Source organism: Odocoileus virginianus, chromosome 5, assembly GCF_023699985.2.
Source record: "Odocoileus virginianus isolate 20LAN1187 ecotype Illinois chromosome 5, Ovbor_1.2, whole genome shotgun sequence".
Taxonomy (NCBI): domain Eukaryota; kingdom Metazoa; phylum Chordata; class Mammalia; order Artiodactyla; family Cervidae; genus Odocoileus; species Odocoileus virginianus.
The window spans coordinates 19,232,999-19,254,398 of record NC_069678.1 but is presented as its reverse complement, the minus strand read 5'-3'; the positions used below and the strand labels follow the sequence as shown (position 1 = coordinate 19,254,398).

General features: G+C 48.5%; 1 protein-coding gene across 3 annotated transcripts in view; it reads left to right on the top strand.

Annotated features, from left to right (window-relative positions):
* The first annotated feature begins 235 nt into the window (after positions 1-235).
* The window catches only part of OLFML2B (olfactomedin like 2B), a 45,928-nt gene continuing 24,763 nt past the window's right edge, over positions 236-21,400 (top strand). For 2 of the 3 annotated variants that reach the window (XM_020875029.2, XM_020875028.2), the window contains exons 1-3: positions 236-1,101; positions 3,522-3,785; positions 6,693-6,800. In XM_020875029.2, the coding sequence (XP_020730688.2) occupies positions 928-1,101; positions 3,522-3,785; positions 6,693-6,800 (546 nt within the window). In that variant the 5' untranslated portion in view covers positions 236-927. The remainder of the gene's footprint in view (positions 1,102-3,521; positions 3,786-6,692; positions 6,801-21,400) is intronic. The other variant, XM_020875030.2, reaches the window with a different exon arrangement.

The following is a 21,400-nucleotide window of genomic DNA, read 5'->3' as shown; positions in this document are numbered from 1 at the left end:
GTGGCAGGCAAGAAAACGACCAGTGGCGCTAAGTTCAAAGCTGCCAAGTGTCTTTCCAGAGTCGTCAGGGAAAAGAAACATCCAAGAGCAAATGTTCCTTCTGTCCTCCAGGTGCAATAGAAGGGGGGTGCCGAGGATCCATCTATGCCGGCTCGCGCTTGGGGAGAGTTCTCGGTGCCTACCTGCCAATCAGAGGAAACTCGCTCCTTTCGGAGAGAATGGGCACAAGGGATCCCCGAACTTCAGGGGCCCGGCTCAGGGTAACTTCCGTCCCATTTGCGGTCAGATGAAAGAGGCGCCCTTCCGACGTCACCCCTGGAGGGCGTGAGCAGCAGCTGAGGTCGAGTCGGGGGCGGGGTCGGCTGGTCTCCCCGCCGCCCGAGCCCAGGGCGCTTCCCGGTCCTCCTCCTCCTCCGCGCGGTAACTGGCTGCATCCCCGCGGCCCGGCACAATAGAGGCTCCGCCCTCCCTCCGCGCCAGCGCTCCGCGGCGCCCTGGCCCAGCAGCCCTCGCCCCCGCCGCCGCTGCCGGCCCCGCACTCCCACAGGGCCCGGGTGCGCCCCCAGGCTTCCCGCCGCCCGCCCCGGCGCGCACCGCCCCGCCCGCGTCCGCCCGGACCCCTACCTTCCACCTGAGCCCTCTCCGGAGGACGACGCGCTCGCCTTGCCACCTCCACCTTCCTTGTCACCTCCTCCTGCCCTGCGCCCCAGTCTACCGGCCGATCGCGCCGGGAAGGAGATGACCAGGGTCTCTGGGGCGCACATTCCTGCCCTGCCCGGCCGCGGCCAGCTCTAGAGCAGTCCCTCTGGGGCTCCAGCCGAGACACCCTCTCGCCTCACTCCTTGCTGAGATACCCGGCCCCCCGCCCTCCGCACCGGCCCCCAGCCATTCTTCCAAGGGGCCGAGCTCCCTCCGGTCGCCTTCCTCATGGCCAAGCCTTTGCTGCTAGTTCTCGGCTTCGCTCTGGTTACGACTCTGGGCTGGGGGTACAGCACTCCCCGCACCGGGACGACCGAGCCCCCAGACGCGCAGACGGTGGCGCCCACAGAGGACGAGACTCTGCAGAACGAAGCAGACAACCAGGAGAACGTCTTATCCCAGGTAGGCGGCGAGCCCCCGCACACTCCGTTTGCCCCAGTGGCGGTCAGAGCCTTAAGACGGTCCTGCTGAAGCGTTCGCAGGCAGCCGTTGGCCCCTCCATTACCGAAGGGGAGGGCTTTTGCTTTTCATGTATCAGAACATTTTCTTAACTGAAGAGACATGGGTCTTGCTCTCAAAGTCATAGGGTCTTTCAAGGTTACAGAATCAGGAAAAAAGGAGAGGAGAAGGAAGGGGGGACACCTCACAACTCCCTGAGAAGAAAGAAAAAATGTCGAAACCTTTTGGTTCAAGGGTTGTGGAAGGTATGGCCACGTCTTGTCTGTGTGGCTGTTTGTCAGAACTGGAATGTGCAAACAGGCGGGCATGTGGACGGAAGGCGGATGGTGTGACCCACGGGGAGATATTTCATGACACCGAGTGAGCCGCCCAGGGAGACAGCAGCAGCAAGTGTGACGAACATGAGGTGAGCCCCAGAAGGAGGACAAGTGCCCACCTCTCACTGGGGAGATGAAGCGGAGATGCAGCTCCACTCAGCTCTGGCAGATGGTGTCGGAGCGGGCGGTGACAGCTGCTAGGGACAGGATCTGTAACGTGTCCTTTTGCAAAGAGCTTTCACTTGTTTAATTTGACTGAATCCTCACACGTGCTTACTCCCTTCTATAGATAATGACCGTGAGGCTTGAAACAGGAAAGGACCCTAGAGATGGGTAGAGCCAGGTCCTCTGACCATCTTCAGCCCTGATCTCATGACAGTAAAAAAAGAGTTCTCTCTAGACTGTTTATTTCGTGCTTTCCAGGACCAGCCTGATGATTGTGTGTTGGCTGTCACCTTACTCCTAAGGAGGAGGCATGGCTGAAAAAGGATCCCTATAATGAGTGCTGCCTGCCTCTGCTAAGCCCTTGGACTGGGGTCCTTGACTCCGTCCTGTAGAAAGAATGATCAGCTCCACTTTGACCTTTATCAAACACTAGTCACCTCACCCTTCCTTTAAAAATTATGCTACTACATGCCCTATACTCATCCATAACCTCGCACTGACCCCTAAATCAAAAAGACTTAAAAATCCATCACACCGGGGCTCTGGAGGATCATCAACAAAAACTTTCCTGAAACTTGAGCCTCTTGAAAGGAAGGAATTCACCCAGAGTCTCTGAGTAGGGCTATATAGGAATCTAAGCAGAGTTTCAGAGAGCAGACAGCTATGATTTTCCATCGGCCCATAAAGACCGGCCACTTAAGTCATCTTGAACTACAACTCTGTCTTCCACTGATCCATTCTGCCTTTGACAACAGTCCTAACACAAATATTTGTATTAGAAGAAACCCAACCTTTGCAAGAAAAACATTACAAGACTTCTTTCCCCCAACTGCATCCCAGGAACATATCCACTCCAACAAGCTCAGAGCTTGCCTGCCAGGGTCATTAGTCAAAGGAAGGGAATCGTTCCCTGTGCCCACAGAGGGAGCCGTGACCTTGGGGATATAGGATGTCTTGCAGAGGAGCTGGGGAGGAGCCTTGTCCCCAACAAGTGCCTAGGATTGTGGTTCCAGCAAGCCTGCCATTGCGTGTTTTCCTGCCTGGGCAAGCACTCAGAAGGAAATGTTTAGTGCTGTGGAGGCAGCAAGTGCTGCCAATTTGCTTTCCTGGCTTTGGCCTGGGCTTTGGGTGCAGACGCTATTCTAGGAGCCAAATGAACCCTTGGGCTGAGTGAACCTACTGACATCTGCATCTGTCTCTCTCCTCCCAGTTTCTTTTTTCCAAATCTAACTCATCCTTTGAGGCCAGATCAGATACCACTTCCTTCTAGAAGCCACACTCTGTGGCCTTCTGTTTGAGCTCCCACTGAACTCCCACATCCGGGGTACTTATCACTCTGTGCTTGGTGTGTTTGTAACTTACTCTTGCACAGTAAGCTCTTGAGAGCAGGCTCTCTGGCCCATTCATTGCTTTACCTCTCATAGCACCAAGCTCAGTCCCAAGGTGGCACTCAATAAATGGTGAATGAATGAAGGGGAACAGAAGCCAGTGGTCTTGAAATTGGAATGTCAGTTTTCCAATCCCTCCGTCAATCCCTTCTCCTTTCCCTTTTCAGTCTAAATCTGGATTCTAGCTAAGGCAAGTACGATTGGAAGAATGATGGAGCTTATTTGTTTTTTTTCCTTTAAGTGATAAAAGACTAAGGCTCCCTGAGAAATGCACTGCTTTCCAAAATAAGTAAAGAGAGATGAACTCAGAGTGCGTTCCAGGAAACGCTAGGGTCAGCAAATTGTGTTGCGATGACCCCTTCACCTCCACACCAGAGTTACCGGAGATCTCTGGCTAGCAGGACATCTGACAAAGTAAATGTAGAGCCTTTTTCAGGACCCTGACTGATGCTGGCGTTTGCACAGCCCCAACCTGGTCTCTCTCTCTGTCTAGTTGCTGGGAGACTATGACAAAGTCAAGGCCGTGTCTGAAGGCTCGGACTGCCAGTGCAAGTGTGTGGTGCGACCCCTGGGCCGAGATGCCTGCCAGCGGGTCAACGCGGGGACCTCCAGGAAGGAAGACTTCTACACAGTGGAAACCATCACCTCGGGCTCGTCCTGCAAGTGTGCCTGTGTTGCACCTCCGTCCGCCCTCAATCCTTGTGAGGGAGACTTCAGGCTCCAGAAGCTTCGGGAGGCAGACAGCCGGGACTTGAAGGTAGGACCTGGTGGCGGGTGAGGCCTGGGTGAGAGGGTGCCTTAGGGACCCGTGAGTCTGACAAGGCTTTTGCTGGGGATCAAGGCCTTGGAGTAAGTGGGCCCTGTTTTAGCCTTTAAAGGAGGTCAGGCTCTGGGCCGGAGAGTGTTGCGTGTGGATCCGGAGCTGATGAACTGACAGACTGGTCATTTGCAACTCTAACGTCTAAGGGTGATGCCTAGAGCAAAGTATGCCTCCCTCTCTTTTGGAGCCAAGGAGGCTGGACCTGGGAGCAGCTGCCAGACCCAGCTGGCCAAAAGAACTCAGCGTTCTTCTCCAGGAAAGTTACTGCCATGATTTACTGTCAGCACAGCAGGCGCCCCAGAGACACAGAGAGCAGTGAGCAGTCCTCAGTGCAAGGGCTGGGTGCCCCGGGGAAGAGGAGGCCTGGGGCCTGCTCTAGGTCCAGTCAGCAAACTGCGGTCCTCCAGAGACACAGACCTAGAGAACAAGTGTGCGGATCCCAAGGGCAAAGAGGGAGGTGAGAGGAACTGGGAGACTGGGATTGGCGCATATATACTATTGATACTGTATATAAAATACATAGCTAATAAGAACATACTCTATAGCACAGGGAACCCTACTTAATTCTCTGTGGTGACCTGAAGGGCTTCCCTAGTGGCTTAGATGGTAAAGAACCTGCCTGCAATGCAGGAGACCCAAGTTCAGTCCCTGGGTTGGAAGATCCCCTGGAGGAGGGCATGGCAACCCACTCCAGTGTTCTTGCCTGGAGAATTCCATGGACAGAGGAGCCTGGCGGGCTACAGTCCATGGGGTTGCAAAGCCTCAGACACGAATGGGTGACCTGAATGGAAAGTAAATCCAAAAAGGAGAATATATACGAACATCTGACATGACTTAGCAACTGAACAACAGCAATAATATGTACCTGTGTGGCTGATCATTTTGCTGTGTGGTAGAAACTAACACAACATTGTAACGCCACTATCCTTACAATGGGATCCTATAATCCTGGACTTCGGGGTGCGGAAACTCAGGCCCTGTTCGGGGCAGCCGCAGAGGTCAGCTGAGGGCTTCACCTGATCCCCACCTTCCCCTCTTCATCTGTAGCGTGGGCTCATGGGATAAGCTTGATTTAGAGTCAGACTTGTGTTCAGATCATTGCTAGTGGTTGCTGCATGGTGATATGCAAGTTATTCAACTGACCTGACCTCAGTCTCCTTGAATTAAAAAGTAGGAAGAATAATATCTACCTTTGAGGGTTTTGAGAATAGATGAGAGGACAACTTTTGAGTTCTTGGCACAATGACTGACGTATAGTTGGGGCTCGATAGACACATTCCAATAATGAATGGCCATGTAAAGTGCTACTGCTATGCCAGAAGCTGGCACACACTTGGTAACTGGTTGTCACCGATATTCCTTTAAGCAGAGTTGGGTTTCACCCCACTCCAGTACTCTTGCCTGGAAAATCCCACGGACGGAGGAGCCTGGTGGGCTGCAGTCCATGGGGTCGCTCAGAGTTGGACACGACTGAGCGACTTCAGTTTCAGTTTTCACTTTCATGTGATGGAGAAGGAAATGGCAACCCACTCCAGTGTTCTTGCCTGGAGACTCCCAGGGCCGGGGGAGCCTGGTGGGCTGCAGTCCATGGGGTCGCTAAGAGTTGGACATGACTGAGCGACTTCACTTTCACTTTTCACTTTCATGCATTGGGGAAGGAAATGGCAACCCACTCCAGTGTTCTTGCCTGGAGACTCCCAGGGCCGGGGGAGCCTGGTGGGCTGCCGTCTATGGGGTCGCACAGAGTCGGACACGACTGAAGCGACTTAGCAGCAGCAGCAGCAGCAGGGTGTACCAGTAAAATGAGTGTCCCAGGATTCAGCCACATCACTCAGAGCTGCAGCTCTGCTGTGAAACAATTTCTGAACCAAAGGCGCAATCACTCAGTTATAGGATTGGACTCTTGGCGGTTCTGAAACAACAGCAGGCAAAATTTTAGGAATCAGAGAATCATCACAGTACATACTAATTGGCTGCCCTTCCATGGCTCTCACCCGGCTTCAGCTATCTTCCTCGGATGGAGAGGAAGCAGATCTTTGAAATGTGAGCATTTCACACAGAGTTCTGATCTAGCAGAAAGGCTGTGGTGCACAAGTATGTCCAGCAGACTCTTCCAGGGAGAGTCCTTGGCAGGGAAGCTCACTTTAAGCATCTCTCATTAGCTTCCTGTGCCTGAACTTTGCGTGACCTGGATGTCACCAGCACCTCAGCCACCTTTCTCCCACTGGCTCTGTACTGGCAGGAAGGACAGTGTTGAAAAAATTGAGATAGCTGGGTACCCCATGACAACTTGGCACCTCAACGGTGGGCCACTGGGTCTCTTTTACCTCCCAGGGGCGGTTTTGTTTTTAGTGCTAAGGTAAAGCTTGCTGGTGTCTTCCAGGGACTTCAAGAGACAATGCATGTAAGTATTTCAGAAGCATATCCTCAAGGCACGGATGTTAATAAGCCACTTTGTTGAGTGTTTATATATCACTTGTTATGGGCCAAGGTATCATGGGGAATCAAGGATGAAGATGACATAGCACTGCTTTCAAGGAGCTCACAGTCTAGTAGGAAAGACAGACATGCCCTCAACTGATAGACTTAATAAAGGAAGCATAAACAGTTTGGTGAAGCTATTCAGCCCTCAGTTGACTTGTAGGATCCTCCTATTTTCTTAACCATGTACTCCAGTAGACAGAATACCATTGGATCTGCCTGTCCACCCACACAAGTGCCAGTTTCTGAGGGTCGCCTCTCAATTCCTGCCTAGTGGTTTCCCTGTCCAGCCTCGACATGGAAACGTCTCCCTTTCAGTCTATCTGCACCAGCCTTGGACTGATGCCTGCCCTTGTTTCATAGCTCTCCACCATTATAGACATGCTGGAAGGAGCTTTCTACGGCTTGGATCTCCTGAAGCTGCATTCAGTTACCTCCAAACTGGTGGGGCGAGTGGACAAACTGGAGGAGGTAAGGAAGGTTCTAGATTTCTGTATCTTTCTCTTGATCAAACCTCAAAGTGTATCAAAGTTAACCATAGCCTTTTCTTTCCAGAAAGCACGTACCCTGGTTATATTTAGCTCATTGTTCTTTGGAAAGAAAAAAATATACATAAAACACTCATCCGAAATCATGCCAAATTGTTGGTGATGAAAAGAAATAGTGAAATATAAATGTAAGCACCTTCTTTTTTCCATATATAAGAACCACTAAACAATGTATATGTACTTTCCCCTTGACTTCGAGGGAACTTAGAGCTGAATAAAATGTAAAAAGTACAATAAGCATCTTACTTCATATTTTAAGGTGGAGTCATCTCTCTTCTGGGTATATGGTTATTAATTTCCTTTTTTAAAGAAACTATTCTGGTGCATGTCTCTGTGTGTGTCTGAGAGGAGGGTCAGTAATCCATTTCAAATCCATTTTAGAAAAAAAAGACATAAAATGTTTACTAATAAATAATACCCCTATTGGAAACCATTCAGGCTGCTCACCCCCAGGAAAAGGAGACTAGTAATGTAATGTCCACAGACAGAGACGCATTTGTATGACTGTGTTCTAGAGAGATGCACAGCTGGAGCTATGGTTTTCACAGCTGATGGGAGATTGAAGTCGTAAACAGTAATGCTGACTTTGATTTGTTGTTGTAATGCTTCAACATGTAAATAAGAAACCACGTAATTATCAGAAAAGGCATGATCATCATTCAGCCTGATTGATGAGAAGTTTATTGACTGGCATCCAGTTCTTGAATGAATTCTTGAAGCAGTAGCTCAAAGAGCTGCTCCTTCAAGTAGAAAACTATTTAATTTTTAGAATGTTAACGTAAGATAAATTTAATAATGAGATGACTGTAAATATATTATAATTCCTCATGAAAAAGTGGGCTTTTGGGGGTTTCTCATGGAGAAGCTGAGGTTCCCTGATGGGTGATTAGTTGAGATAGAAGATGTAAGTAAGAAGGTGTAAGTAAGGCTCTTCAGGGGGGCAGAAAGAGCCACTGGACCAGGAGTCAGGACAGTGAATTACTCTTTGTTTTCCACTCCCACGCAGCCATATCTCACTTTTTCCATCTGTGAAGTGGGAAAGGTCCGCTGCCTACTTTGCATGTTTGCTGAGGGGATAAAAGTTGAACTAATCAGTTCATAATACTTTGAAATGGTTTTAAAAAAACAAAGCACTCAGGTTATGACCAATGAGAGAGTAGGGGCAAATATCCCTCTGTTGCTTTGTCAGGAGAACTGGGACAAGGATGATGAAACGTTATGGGTTTAAGGATTGATTTCAGCACACTCCTTACACTCCTAAAAATGTTCCCAGAAAGAGAATACCACATACAGATAGCCAACAAACACATGAAAAGATGCTCAAGATCACTGATTATTAGAGAAATGCAAATCAAAACTACAATGAGGTATCACCTCATACCTGTCAGAATGACCATCATCACCACTAGACCATTCAAGTATGACCTAAATCAAATCCCTTATGATTATACAGTAGAAGTGAGAAATAGATATAAGGGACTAGATCTGATAGACAGAGTGCCTGATGAACTATGGATGGAGGTTCGTGACATTGTACAGGAGACAGGGATCAAGACCATTCCCAAGAAAAAGAAATGCAAAAAAGCAAAATGGTTGTCTGAAGAGGCCTTACAAATAGCTGAGAAAACAAGAAACATGAAAAGCAAAGGAGAAAAGGAAAGATATTCCCATTTGAATGCAGAGTTCTAAAGAATAGCAAGGAGAGATAAGAAAGCCTTCCTCAGTGATCAGTGCAAAGAAATAGAGGAAAACAATAGAATGGGAAAAACTAGAGATCTCTTCAAGAAAATAGGAGATACCAAGGGAACATTTCCTGCAAAGATGGGCTCAATAAAGAACAGAAATTATATGGACTGTACAGAAGCAGAAGATATTAAGAAGAGGTGGCAAGAATACACAGAAGAACTGTACAAAAAAGATCTTCATGACCCAGATAATCATGATGGTGTGATCACTCACCCAGAGCCAGACATCCTGGAATGTGAAGTCAAGTGGGCCTTAGGAAGCATCACTAGGAACAAAGCTAGTGGAGGTGATGGAATTCCAGTTGAGGTATTTCAAATCCTAAAAGATGATGCTGTGAAAGTGCTGCACTCAATATGCCAGCAAATTTGGAAAACTCAGCAGCAGCCACAGGACTGGAAAAGGTCAGTTTTCATTCCAATCCCAAAGAAAGGCAATGGCAAGGAATGCTAAAACTACTGCACAATTGCACTCATCTCACACGCTAGCAAAGTAATGCTCCAAATTCTCCAAGCCAGACTTCAACCGTACATGAACCGTGAGCTTCCAGATGTTCAAGTTGGTTTTATAAAAGGCAGAGGAACCAGAGATCAAATTGCCACATCCGTTTGATCATCGCAAAAGCAAGAGAGTTCCATAAAAACGTCTACTTCTGCTTTATTGACTATGCCAAAGTCTTTGACTGTGTGGATCACAATAAACTGTGGAAAATTCTTAATGAGATGGGAATACCAGACCACCTGACCTGCCTCTTGAGAAACCTGTATGCAGGTCAGGAAGCAACAGTTAGAACTGGACATGAAACAGATGGTTCCAAATAAGGAAAGGAGTACATCAAGGCTGTATATTGTCACCCTGCTTATTTAACTTATATGCAGAGTACATCATGAGAAACGCTGGGCTGGAAGAAGCACAAGCCGGAATCAAGATTGCCAGGAGAAATATCAATAACCTCAGATATGCAGATGACACCACCCTTATGGCAGAATGCAAAGAAGAACTAAAGAGTCCCTTGATGAAAGTGAAAGAGGAGAGTGAAAAAGTTGGCTTAAAGCTCAACATTCAGAAAACTAAGATCATGGCATCCGGTGCCATCACTTCATGGGAAGTAGATGGGGAAACAGTGGAAACAGTGGCTGACTTTATTTTTGGGGGCTCCAAAATCACTGCAAATGGTGATTGCAGCCTTGAAATTAAAAGACGCTTGCTCGTTGGAAGGAAAGTTATGGCCAACCTAGACAGCATATTAAAAAGCAGAGACATTACTTTGTCAACAAATGTCTAGTCAAGGCTATGGTTTTTCCAGTACTCATGTGTGGATGTGAGAGTTGGACTATAAAGAAAGCTGAGTGCAGAAGAATTGATGCTTTTGAACTGTGGTGTTGGAGAAGACTCTTGAGAGTGCCTTGAACTGCAAGGAGATCCAACCAGTTCATTCTAAAGATCAGTCCTGGGTGTTCATTGGAAGGACTGATGTTGAAGCTGAAACTCCAATACTTTGGCCACCTGATGCGAAGAGTTGGCACATTTGAAAAGACCCTGATGCTGACAAAGATTGAGGGCAGGAGCAGAAGGGGACGACAAAGGATGAGGTGGTTGGATGACATCACCAACTCAATGTACATGGGTTTGGGTGGACTCCGGGAGTTGGTGATGGACAGGGAGGCCTGGCGTGCTGCGGTTCATGGGGTCGCAAAGAGTCAGACACGACTGAGCTGCTGAACTGAACTGAACTGATGTGTAGAACAGGTAAGTGATGGGAAGCTGCTGCGTAATACAGGGAGCTCCGCCCAGTACTTTGATGACCTCGAGGAGGAGGATGGGGGTCGTGGTGGGAGGGAGGCACAAGAGGGAAGGTGTACAAGTGTACTTGTGGCTGCTTCATGTTGCTTATGGCAGAAACCAGCACAACATTGTAAAGCAATTATCCTCCAATTAAAAAATTTTTAAAAAGATAGAGAACACCAGAGCCTTCTCAACCTACCCAATGCCTTAACTCCCTCAGTTCTGGGAAGTGCTGTCTGAAATGGCCATTTGCTCTGGGAGGGTTGGTAGGTCCATAGTCACTTCAGTTGTGAGGTCTAATGAGCGGGGTCAGGGTACTGGAGCCCAAACTTGGAGGCAGGCCAAGGTGGCCAATAGGATCTTGCCAGTCTACTCATATCACCCCACTCCTCCTGGAGGGGCTGCCTAAGGGAATCAGGCTGCTTGGCATCTTGAGTCTTTCCCTTCCTGATAGGAATAGCTAGACTGAGTGGTCAACACCATCCTACTATCAATGGACTTCATGCAGGCTTGGGATTCTTTCTCCTTTCTAGAACCACCTTCTGATTCTTTCAGATGGGTTCAAAAGGAATCAGACCAGGATCCAACTGGACCTTCGAAGTTGAAAAGTACCTGTCTTTCTCTTGGCCGCTAGAACCATCCAAATGTGCAGGAACAGCAGTGACAGCCTCCTCTTCTGCTTTTACCTGACCTTGGCAGCCACATATTTTTCATTCTCTCTGGAGAACACAGCCTGGGAAAGACTGCCATGGGGGCAGAACACAGTGTTCATGAGGCCAAGGTCAGGCACTCAGCCTCTGAGCAGGCCAGTGGGCTGAGCTTTGTTGAAGGGCTATAATCTGTTTCCAGCCTTGTCTAGCAGCTGAGCCCTCTCTGCGGGCAAAGGATGGGGCTGTGGGTGAATTTGGTGCAATGCCGCGACCCAGCAGTATCTATCTTCTGAACAGTCACACAGTCACTGGGTTTTCGCCAAAACTAACCGTAGTTAAATTGATGAGCACTATCTTTTTTTCAGAATTATGGAATGTTTAGTAGCAAGAACTGGAACCTTTATAATCATAATCATCATCATCATCCCTTATATTTGTATAGCATTAGTGGTTTTACTTAGTGGCTTCCCTGGGGGCTCAGTGGTAAAGGATCTGCTGGCAGTGCAGGAACTACAGGAGACATGGGTTCAATCCCTGAGTCAGGAAGATCCCCTGGAGGAGGGCATGGCAACCCACTCCAGTATTCTTGCCTGGAGAATCCTGTGGACAGTGGAGCCTGGTGGGCTATAGTCCGTGGGGTCACAAAGAGTTGGACACGAGTGAATCGACTTAGCAGCAGCAGCAGCAGTAGTAGTTTTAAAGCATCCCATTTACATTTAGATTCTTTGTTCCTATGAGCTGGACAAGACATGAGACCAAAGGAGATTAAATGGCTTTCCTGCAGGCACAGTGCTGGGAAAGAATAGGCTGGAGCTCAGGTCTTCTGGTTCCTTGTCCAGGCTCTTTCTAATAAACCTTATAAGCTTCTTCAAATCATTGCTAGTTGCCCTGGGAGCGTCAGTTTTTCCTAACCAGAACTTATAGCAATAGTCCTTCCAAGGGAATTTCTAGGCAGAACCATGGCCATATCCCATAAATCCTGTTAAACAGGATTAAAGCTGAGTTAGGGAAGGTCCCATCCCGTGAAAGTTTCCCCAACAGGCAGCCCAACATGACGAGGTGCTTTGGTGTGACAGTGAATAATGATGGGTCTGGGCCTCGGGCCCACAGACCAGAGTCTCTTGTCTTTGGGTCTGGCCACTCGTCTCCTGGCTCTTGCTGGCCAACTCTGTCTGCAGTCTGCGTACATTGAAAAGCCAGAATGTTGGGTAAATGGAAAAAACACTCCTTCTCCAGCCTGACTCTGCAGGAGGAATGGAATTGAACCTCTGCTCCTGGTCTTTAGATATTCTTGAATCCCAAGGAGAGTTCTTTGGAGGTCAGACCAGACGAAAGGGGTCAAATGGAGGGGCATTTTGCCCAGAGTAAGATCAGAACTTGGCAGAAGAAGCAGGCACATGCACATGTGTACATCCACCTTGGCTCTGTAGGAGGATTTAAGAATGGAAACTCCATTTGCAGATGAAAGAGGAAGGAAGGAGAGAGAAATGGAATCTGAACTGTTGAGAATCTCACCTCTTGGTAAAGTGAGCTCTGGGAGCTCTGCTTGGTGGAGTGATTTTGGTTGAGCTTGTGTTTTAAATGGTGAAAAATAGCACATGCATAGGAAAGTGCATAAACAATGAATATACAGCTTAGCAAATCATTATAAAGCAAATACCCATGCAGCCACCACCCAGCTCAAGAAACAGAGCAACGCTAACACTCCCAAAAGCTCCCCACATGCCCTCTTCCCACTTATTGCTGCTAAGTCGCTTCAGTCATGTCCGACTCTGTGCGACCCCATAGACGGCAGCCCAGTAGGCTTCTCTGTCCCTGGGATTTTCCAGGCAAGTATACTGGAGTGCGTTGCCATTTCCTTCTCCATCCACTTATTAGGTTGGTGCAAATGTAATTACGGTTTTGGACCATGAATTTTAAATCATTTTAACGAGACTCAAACACAGCTGTATTAATCAAAACTAGGAACCATTACAATCAACACATTTTTGCCAATGAGAAATATTTGATTATTCCTGTAGCATAAAAATACATGCTTTGGGATTCAACAAACTCTTGGAAAGCATTTTCTGCATCCTGCTGGCTGTGGAAACATTTTCCTTGCAAAATGTTGTCAAGATGCTTGAAAAAGTAGCAGTGGGTTGGCAAGAGGTCAGGTGAATATGGTGGATGTGGCAAAACTTGGTAGCCACAATTCGTTCAACTTTTGAAGTGTTGGTTGTGCAATGTGTGGTCGGGCGTTGTCGTGGAGAAGAATTGGGTCCTTTCTGCTGACTGATGCAGGCTGCAGGCATTGCAGTTTTCATTGCATCTAATCGATCTGCTGAGCGTACTTCTCAGATGGAATGGTGTCACCAGGATTCAGAAAGTTGTAGTGGATCAGACTGGCGGCAGACAACCAAACAGTGACCATGACTTTCTGGTGCAAGTTTGGCTTTGGGAAGTGCTTTGTAGCTTCTCGGTCTAACCCACTGAGCCGGTTATCGTATACAGTCCACTTTCCATCACACATCACAATCCAGTTGAGAAATGGTTCATTGTTGTTGCATAGAATAAGAGAAGAGAGTACTTCAAAATGACGAGTTTTTGAAATTTCCAGACAACTCATGAGGCAGCCACTTACTGAGCTTTTCGCCTTTGCAGTTTGTTTCAAATGCCAGCTACTGTAGGATGGGTGACATTGAGTTCTCTGCCAACTTCTCATGTAGTTGTAAGAGGATTAGGTTCAATGCTGGCTCTGAGTTGTCACTGTCAACTTCTTATGTCCAGCCACTGTGTCCCTCAGCTTCAAGACTCTCAGCTCTTGCAAAACTTCTTGCACTGTACACCACTGCACTGTATGTTCATTAGCAGTTCCTGGACTAGATGTGTGGCTGATGTTGCAAGATGTCATGCCACTTTGCAACCCATTTTTGAACTCAAATAAGAAAATTTCTCGAATTTGCTTTTCTAACTTCATTTCCATAGTCTAAGGTAAATATAAAACAGCAAGTAATGTCATAAGCAAGAAGTGCACATTAAAATGAGGTATAACGTGACCACATTTATTTAGAATATATTCCATATCAAATGGCAAATTTCAACAATGCAAAACCTGAGTTCCTTTTACCCCAGCCGAATACATCCCATCCTTGAAAGGAACCTCTGTCCTTAACTTTGTTAATCATCTTCCTCGCTTTTCTTTACAGTTTCATTACCTAAAGATAAATCCCTAAATACAGTAGTTTTGTTTTTTAACTTTAAATACATAGAATCCTACAGAAGTATGTGTGTATGTGTGTTAGGTTTCTTTCTTTCAACTTTAAGTTTTTATGTCAATTCTGTGGCTTTTAGTTCATTCATTTTTATTCCTGTGTAGTATTCTAGTGTGAGATTATACCACAATTTGCTGATCTTGCCTACTGGTGGTGAATATGGGTGTTATTTTTAGTTTTGTAATTCATAGTAGCCCCAGGAGCACCCCTCTAAAAGCCCATCCCATACACGCATACATTTTTTTATGATACGTAAGTAGGAATGAAACTACTGGGCTGTTATGCTTATCACCGATTTTAAGGGATACGATTGGCCTTCCACGTTCACATGTTTTGCATCAGTAGATTCAACCCACTGTGGCCAAAACATTGGAGCTTCAGTTTCGGCATCTGTCCTTCCAATGAATAAAATGGTGTAGTATTTGCATAAAACCCACAGACATCTTACCATATACTTTAACTCATCTCTAGATTACTCACAATACCTAATACAATGCAAATGTTATGTCAATATGTGGCAGATTCAATGTTTGTTTTTTGGAGTTTTCTGGAATTTGGGGAGGAATATTTAGGATCCACCCGATGCAAAGAGCTAATGGAAAAGACCCTGGGATGCTGGGAAAGATTGAGGGCAGGAGGAAAAGGGGGTGACAGGATGACATGGTTGGATGGCCTCATAAACTCAATTGACAAGAGTTTGAGCAAACTCCAGGAGATAGTGAAGGACAGAGAAGCCTGGTGTTTCAGTCCATGGGGTCAAGAAGAGTCTGACACAACTGAGCGACTGAACAACAACAACACCATTTTTTATATAAAGGACTTGAATGGATTCTCTTATCTGTTCTTGAGGGTCCTAGAACTAGTTTCCTGCAGATACCAAGGGACAACTTTATTGCCATACTGTTCTCCCAAGTGGCACCTCTGGCAGGGTGCGGATACTCCATATGGACACATTCTTACTGAAACTTGGAATTGACAGACTTCCTAATTTTTATAAATTTGGAGCATGTAACTTAGTATAACCATTTCATTGTGTTTCAAAAACTTACACCTCAAAACATCTTTCCTATTCAGGTAGTGGAGGCCTGAAACTGCATGGGCATTCCTCTAGAACTGGTCCAAGTAAAAGGAATATCTAAGGTGGCCAGTGGTCCAAGAACCTTCAGTGTGGTAGATCCAGACTGACCCTTTTTGGAAAATGGCTGAGAAAGGGAAGGGGATGCAGGAAGTAGCGGTATGTATTGGAGTTGAGGTGGGTGTAGGCACAAAATACAGGCTTCCCAGGTGACACTAGTGGTAAAGAACTTGCCTGCCAACGCATAAGACGGAAGAGATGTGGGTTCGATCCCTGGGCGGGAAGATCCCCTGGAGAAGGGAATGGCATCCCACTCCAGAATTCTTGCCATGGACAGAGGAACCTGGCAGGCTACAGTCCATAGGGTCGCAAGGAGTAGGACATGGCCGAGCACCTGAGCACAGCACAGGCGCAGGGTATAGGTGCCAGGAGAGATAGGAATTAGAAGTCTAGAAGAAAAATCTGTAGCTTCCAAAGGCAAAGGCAGAACCTATTCCTTGCATGACCCTTTTCATTCAATGGCACAGTTCAGCTCAGAAGACTTTTGCTCTGAGCGCGCTCAGAGATACAAAGACTTGTAGGCTGCCCAGGCCTAAAAATGCCTTCTGATGGCAGCAGGACAAGAGGCAGGGGTACAGCTGTAGTGCCACACACTGCTTCCAGGAGTAGATCGATTCTCCAAGTAAAGAAAAAGACAAACAGAGGGACAGGTCATTAAAATAATTTATTCTAGCTTCAAGGCTTTAGTTGAATTAAGTCATTCCCATAAAAACTGCAAAACTTTGTGAAGAAATGCCCCAGCCCCACTTAGCTGCAGGACACCTATCAACATTTATAATTACTTGGATGTGACTGTTTACACATGTGCTCTTGCATATGTGTGGGTGCCAGCCCAGGGTCTTAAAATAGATGCATGCCTACACGCTTTCCAAAGTGTGATTTCTGTTGCCCAACTGTATGTGTGTGGCTTCTTGCCTCGCACCTGCCTGCTTGAGTTTGCAAACCCCATCCATGAATACAGTGGCGCTGCAGAACCTCGTGTGTCATCTGAAGGCTTTTCTCTTGATAGTGCTGCATCCAAGTGAGACTTAAAGTCTCCAATGGATTTACCAGACCCAGAGCTGGCCCTTTCCCCAGAATGTGCTGGCATGAGCCTTGCTGAGGGCTTCTCCCCCAGACATAAGTATTTGGTAGCCTTTGTGTTTCTGGTCTGGAAGGCAAGATCAAAAGATCGTTCCTGACACTGGGGGATATATCTCTTTACCAACTAATGGGGAAATGTAACTTTTGTCTGTGCAGACCAGGCCATGAGTTAGGGGAGCTGTCTCTTTCCAAGCCTCTCCTTTCTGCCCTCCCTCCACTCACATCGAGACCCCAAGTGCACTGTCTTCCGACCATTCACAGGAGGGTTTGCTGTAAATCATTTCACTCTCCTCCTCACTCCAGTGTGGCCTTGGAAAGGAGTGTCACTCACCCTGCCTACCAGAGTGTCCTCATCTGTGAAACGGGAAAGGATTGGAGATAAGAGTTCTAAGATATATTTCAGTTCCAATGTTAACTCAATTCACATCTTAGTAAGGGCTCAGGTCAATATATTACCTCTCCTGGGGTTGTATACACTTCAAATCTAATTTGTCACTGTGGCATGAAAGGTTTTCTTCTTGGCTAAAGGGGTTTACGGTGGGAGCATCTGTCCTACATCCACTGGCCTAGAAATAGCTTGGAGCTGCCACGACGTAAGGGACTGCATGGCTGTACTTAGAGGGTTGGTCATCAGAGGCCTAGAACTTCTTGCTCTTTATGTGTTTGACTATCTTCCAGGCTCTGAACATCTTGAGGACAACCTGGGCCTAAGTTATTTTTGTTTGCTGGATTTTAGCCCCACACGGGGTGTGGGCCAAATGCTCAACAGCTGTGTGGTTGCAGGAGTGATGGGACACGTCAGCCGGCCACCCCCTGCCGCACGGGCCTGCCCACTGTCTGCATCAGCTGCGGTCAGGGATTGCGTGGCGCCCCGGCTGTCCCGTCAGCTGGAGCGCCGGCTGCTTCTAGCTGCTGTCCCCCTGCAGCTCTCCTCCGGGGGCTGCAGACAGCTGGCTTCATGTCCTGGAGGCCTCTGAGGAGGTGGGGCAGGGTGAGTTGACGAGATCTCCGAGCCCTGCCACCAGGTCCAGTGACCCCCCGACACCGCCTCACGTCACTCCCACAAAGAGCCCGCTCCCTCCACCCTCAAGCTCGCCGTCTGCACCTGAGTCCTGTGTCTCAGCTGGGGCTGGACGTGCCCGCCACCCGAGTTGGCACCGTGCTTCAGCCCAGCTGCAATCGCGCTTCGTCTCCTTCTACAGGGTCCTTCACATCACACCAGCCTTGAGTCCTCACCTTCCTCCCTGTCCAGCCACAGGACACCTTAGCCCCCTTCCCCTTTTCTACCTGCATGTCTGCTACCAGGATCCCAAGAGTCCATCCCACCCCACCTTCGGCTCCACGCGTCAAGCCCTGTTTTGTGCCTGGCATTGTGCTGCATGCCCCCCTTCATTCATTCTCCAAACCAAGCCTGGGAGGCAGGTATCATTATTCCGACCTCCTTCAGCTGGGGTCTGGAGAGGTCTCAGCACTATGTGGTTGCATAAAACCAGGTAGTGACTGGGCTGTGCGTTTCATACCTGGTCTCCAGAGCCTGCACTTTGCCCACCATATCTCATCCCTGCTTCTGGTCGGGAGAGCAAGACCCCAGAGAACTGAGGGAGCCTTGACCCTGGTTGACTTTCCCTCGGGTCCCAACACTCTTGGCCGAGGCTGCCTCTGCTCTCACCCAGGCGTGCCCATACTTGTCCCACCGCTGGACAAAGTCAGGAAACGTCTGTAGCCATGGAACAGCCCTTCCACCCACGTCCACTGCACCAGCGTGCACATCTGGTTGTGTCGGCCCTCCGTGGCTCCTTAAAGCTGCCCTCTGACCAGCTGTGCTGCCCAGGGCTGACTGCCAGGGGTACCCCCAATTCCAGGGAAACCTTCGTGGTTCCCCTTTTCCCGGGGGACCTGCCTAGGTTGCACACTTCCTCCTCGCGGCCACCTGTGCATCTGGCTGTGGTCAGAGCAGGACACCTGTCCCATCTGGCGAGGCGGGCTTGCTCTTAGAAGGCGCCCTCGATGCCCTACTGCCTGCCCCCGGCACGTGGCACTCCTTCTGGGAATACCTCTGAGTTCTTTGGCCCAAGTCCCATGACACAGCTCCCAGAACTTCAGTCATCCTGTCTGGCTGTGGCCTGCCTTCTGTGCCAGCCCTCTCTCCACCTCCTCTTCCTCCTCACAGCACCAGGACCCTTGGCAGGGACGATGGGATGTGTTCACCTGCAAGACGGGCACCCTTCCTGCTCCCTCGCCCACGTTGCCAATGCTACGACACGAGCCAAGTTGCACACACCGTAAATGTCATAGTCACAGCTGTCCCAGAGGGCAAGAGCCAGAGGCATGAGGTCATGGGGTTCGGCCTTCTCCCAGGGCAGGATGGAGAGAGTGCCGGGTAGGCAGCATCCCTGCTGCCCCCTGAGACACACCCCACGGAAGACCCTTGATATGAGGAAGGCAGAACCGCAGGGAGCAGCGGGGAGCCCTGCAGGCCAGCATCCCTGGGGGAGGTGCCTGAGTGGGGGAGGGTGGCTAAGGAGGGGCATGTGCAGCTGCAGGTCTGGGGGACCCCAGCGGGCTCGGCCCAGCGGGCTGATGGGGTGAGGCTACCGCCAGCCTGGTGTTTATGCAGGCGGCTGGTGGGCTTTGCTGTTCCCAGGAGGGAAATAAAAAATATTGCTTCTCTGGGGTCTCGGGGCCAGGCCTGTCTCAAACTCTCCTCTGTGGAAATCGAGAATAATGGTGCCTCGCTAAAACCAGAAAGTGGCTTGAGCATTTCTAAATCAATGAGAACGGGGCCTTCCAGGGGCCTAGAAAACCCAAGGTCTAGAGGGCAGGGGCTAGTTCCATGGGATTTTCCCTGTGCCTCACAGCGAGTGTGAGGGCCAGTGCTGACTCTGTCCAGGTGTTCAGGAATTGCGTGCGCTCTTGTTTTACCAACACAGCTTCTTAGGCCACACCATTGGGTCTGGGGTCCTGGGGCCATGGCTGGGCAGCAGAGGTGGACGTTCCAGTCCCTTCCCTCCCCATGAGTCAGAACCAGCATCTGTCACATCACCCCAACTTGCTTTCTTCACTGCACTTTTTACTAATTGATGCTTTCTTGTTGATTTCTTATTTATTGCTTACTTCCCCTCACGGAAGGTGGTCTTCAGGATCCTTGCTCTGGCTTACCCTCAGTGCCCAGGGCTGAACACATGACCGCATTAATGAAGAAGTAGTGTATCGAACCCTGAACCTTCTGGGGCTTCACTCCACATCACAGGATGTGAGAATTACAGGAGATGCATAGGTGCTGCTCATTGCAGGTGCTTATGGATGATCAGAAATGCTTGGATCCCATGAAGGCACCAGGAACTTTTCCTGTCAGCCCCGGGAAGAACCTGGCTCCTGTTAAATACCCTTTCTGACACATTTGGGTCCCTTTTCCATCAGCTCTATCCAAGTTCCCTATATTTAAGACAGTGCTTCTCAAACTTCAATGTGTATGCAGACTGCCTGGGGATCTTGTATAAAACGCAGATTCTAATTCAGCAGGTCTGGGTCAAGTCGGAGCTTCTGCATTTCTTTCTTTCTTTCTTTTTAAAATCAAACTGCCTTTTATTTTTCAGGGACTCTTGCTTAGGTTAGTCTCCCCAAATCTTTATACTTTACGCAAATGTATTTCAATAAATGCGCACGCATGCATACACACACACACACACACACACACTTTAGATTATGTAAAGCTTCCCATCACTATCTACCTTTCTTCCAAATCCTACAGTAAGAACAGAGCGTCCACATTTCTAACAAGCTCCTGAGTGGTGCAGTGATGCCTATGTTATTGGTCTCTTTGAGTAGCAACTGGGAACCCTAGACCAGGTCACAGGTATGAAGCGCTCTGTTTTGTCACAGGACAAAAATGTCTGGAACTGACAAGTCCCATAGCAACTGTTACCATGAGCCTCTGAATTTTTTTTTTTTTTTTTTGAGCCTCTGAATTTAAACCAGCCAGTTTTCTGGCCCCAAAGTAGGTAAAACTCCCACCCTATTACCTACCCTATAGCATCTTAACCAGTCACCTGATGCCGCCCTTCCAGTAGGAATTTTCTGTCTTGAGGCCATAAAAATTGGCAGAGCCAGCCTCTGTTCTAACAGCGTCTCCCACTCTAATAAACTTTATTCTCCCTTCATTCTGCCTCATGTCTGGCAATTCATTTCCAACCTGTGCATAGACCATGACAGTAACATTCTATGAAAAATAACAACCACTTAGTGCGTCCCATGCACTTCCACATATGTTAACTCATTCTCCGTTACAGCCCACAGGGAGAGCGCTAGTGTTAACCCCGTTTGACACATGGACAAATGAAGCGCAGGGAGGTTAGGTAATTGGCCCAAGATAACAGGTCTAGCAGTAGCACCATTGAAATGTAAACCGGAAGGTTTCCTCCAGAATCCATGCTCTTAACCACTGCATTTGACTGACCCTGATAACACTTATCAGGAACGATACACATCCAGTAAAACCACTCACTCTGGAGATTCTTGAAACAACCTCCTCTCAAGGGCTTTAGCTCTCACACTTAATTCTGTGATATTTAGGGAGGCCGACTTGGCGTTAGCCCCACAGAACACATTGAGCCTTTCCAGTGCTCAGAACTTGGCGTGCGCTGAGATGCTGTGAGCATGGCATGGCCAGTGGTCTGGAGCCTGGTTAGTTTTAACGAGCACCTCGTGGGCTCCTCTGGGCAGCCCACGTAGAATCACTGGAGCCGCAGTGTCTGGGCGTCACAGTCTGCATATACGCCCCCTAGCTCTGAGCCACCGTGGCATCCCTCTAGGACAACAGCGGCATCTTACCAGACTGCAGACTGTGCGTGGCAGTGTCTGAGCTTTTGCACGT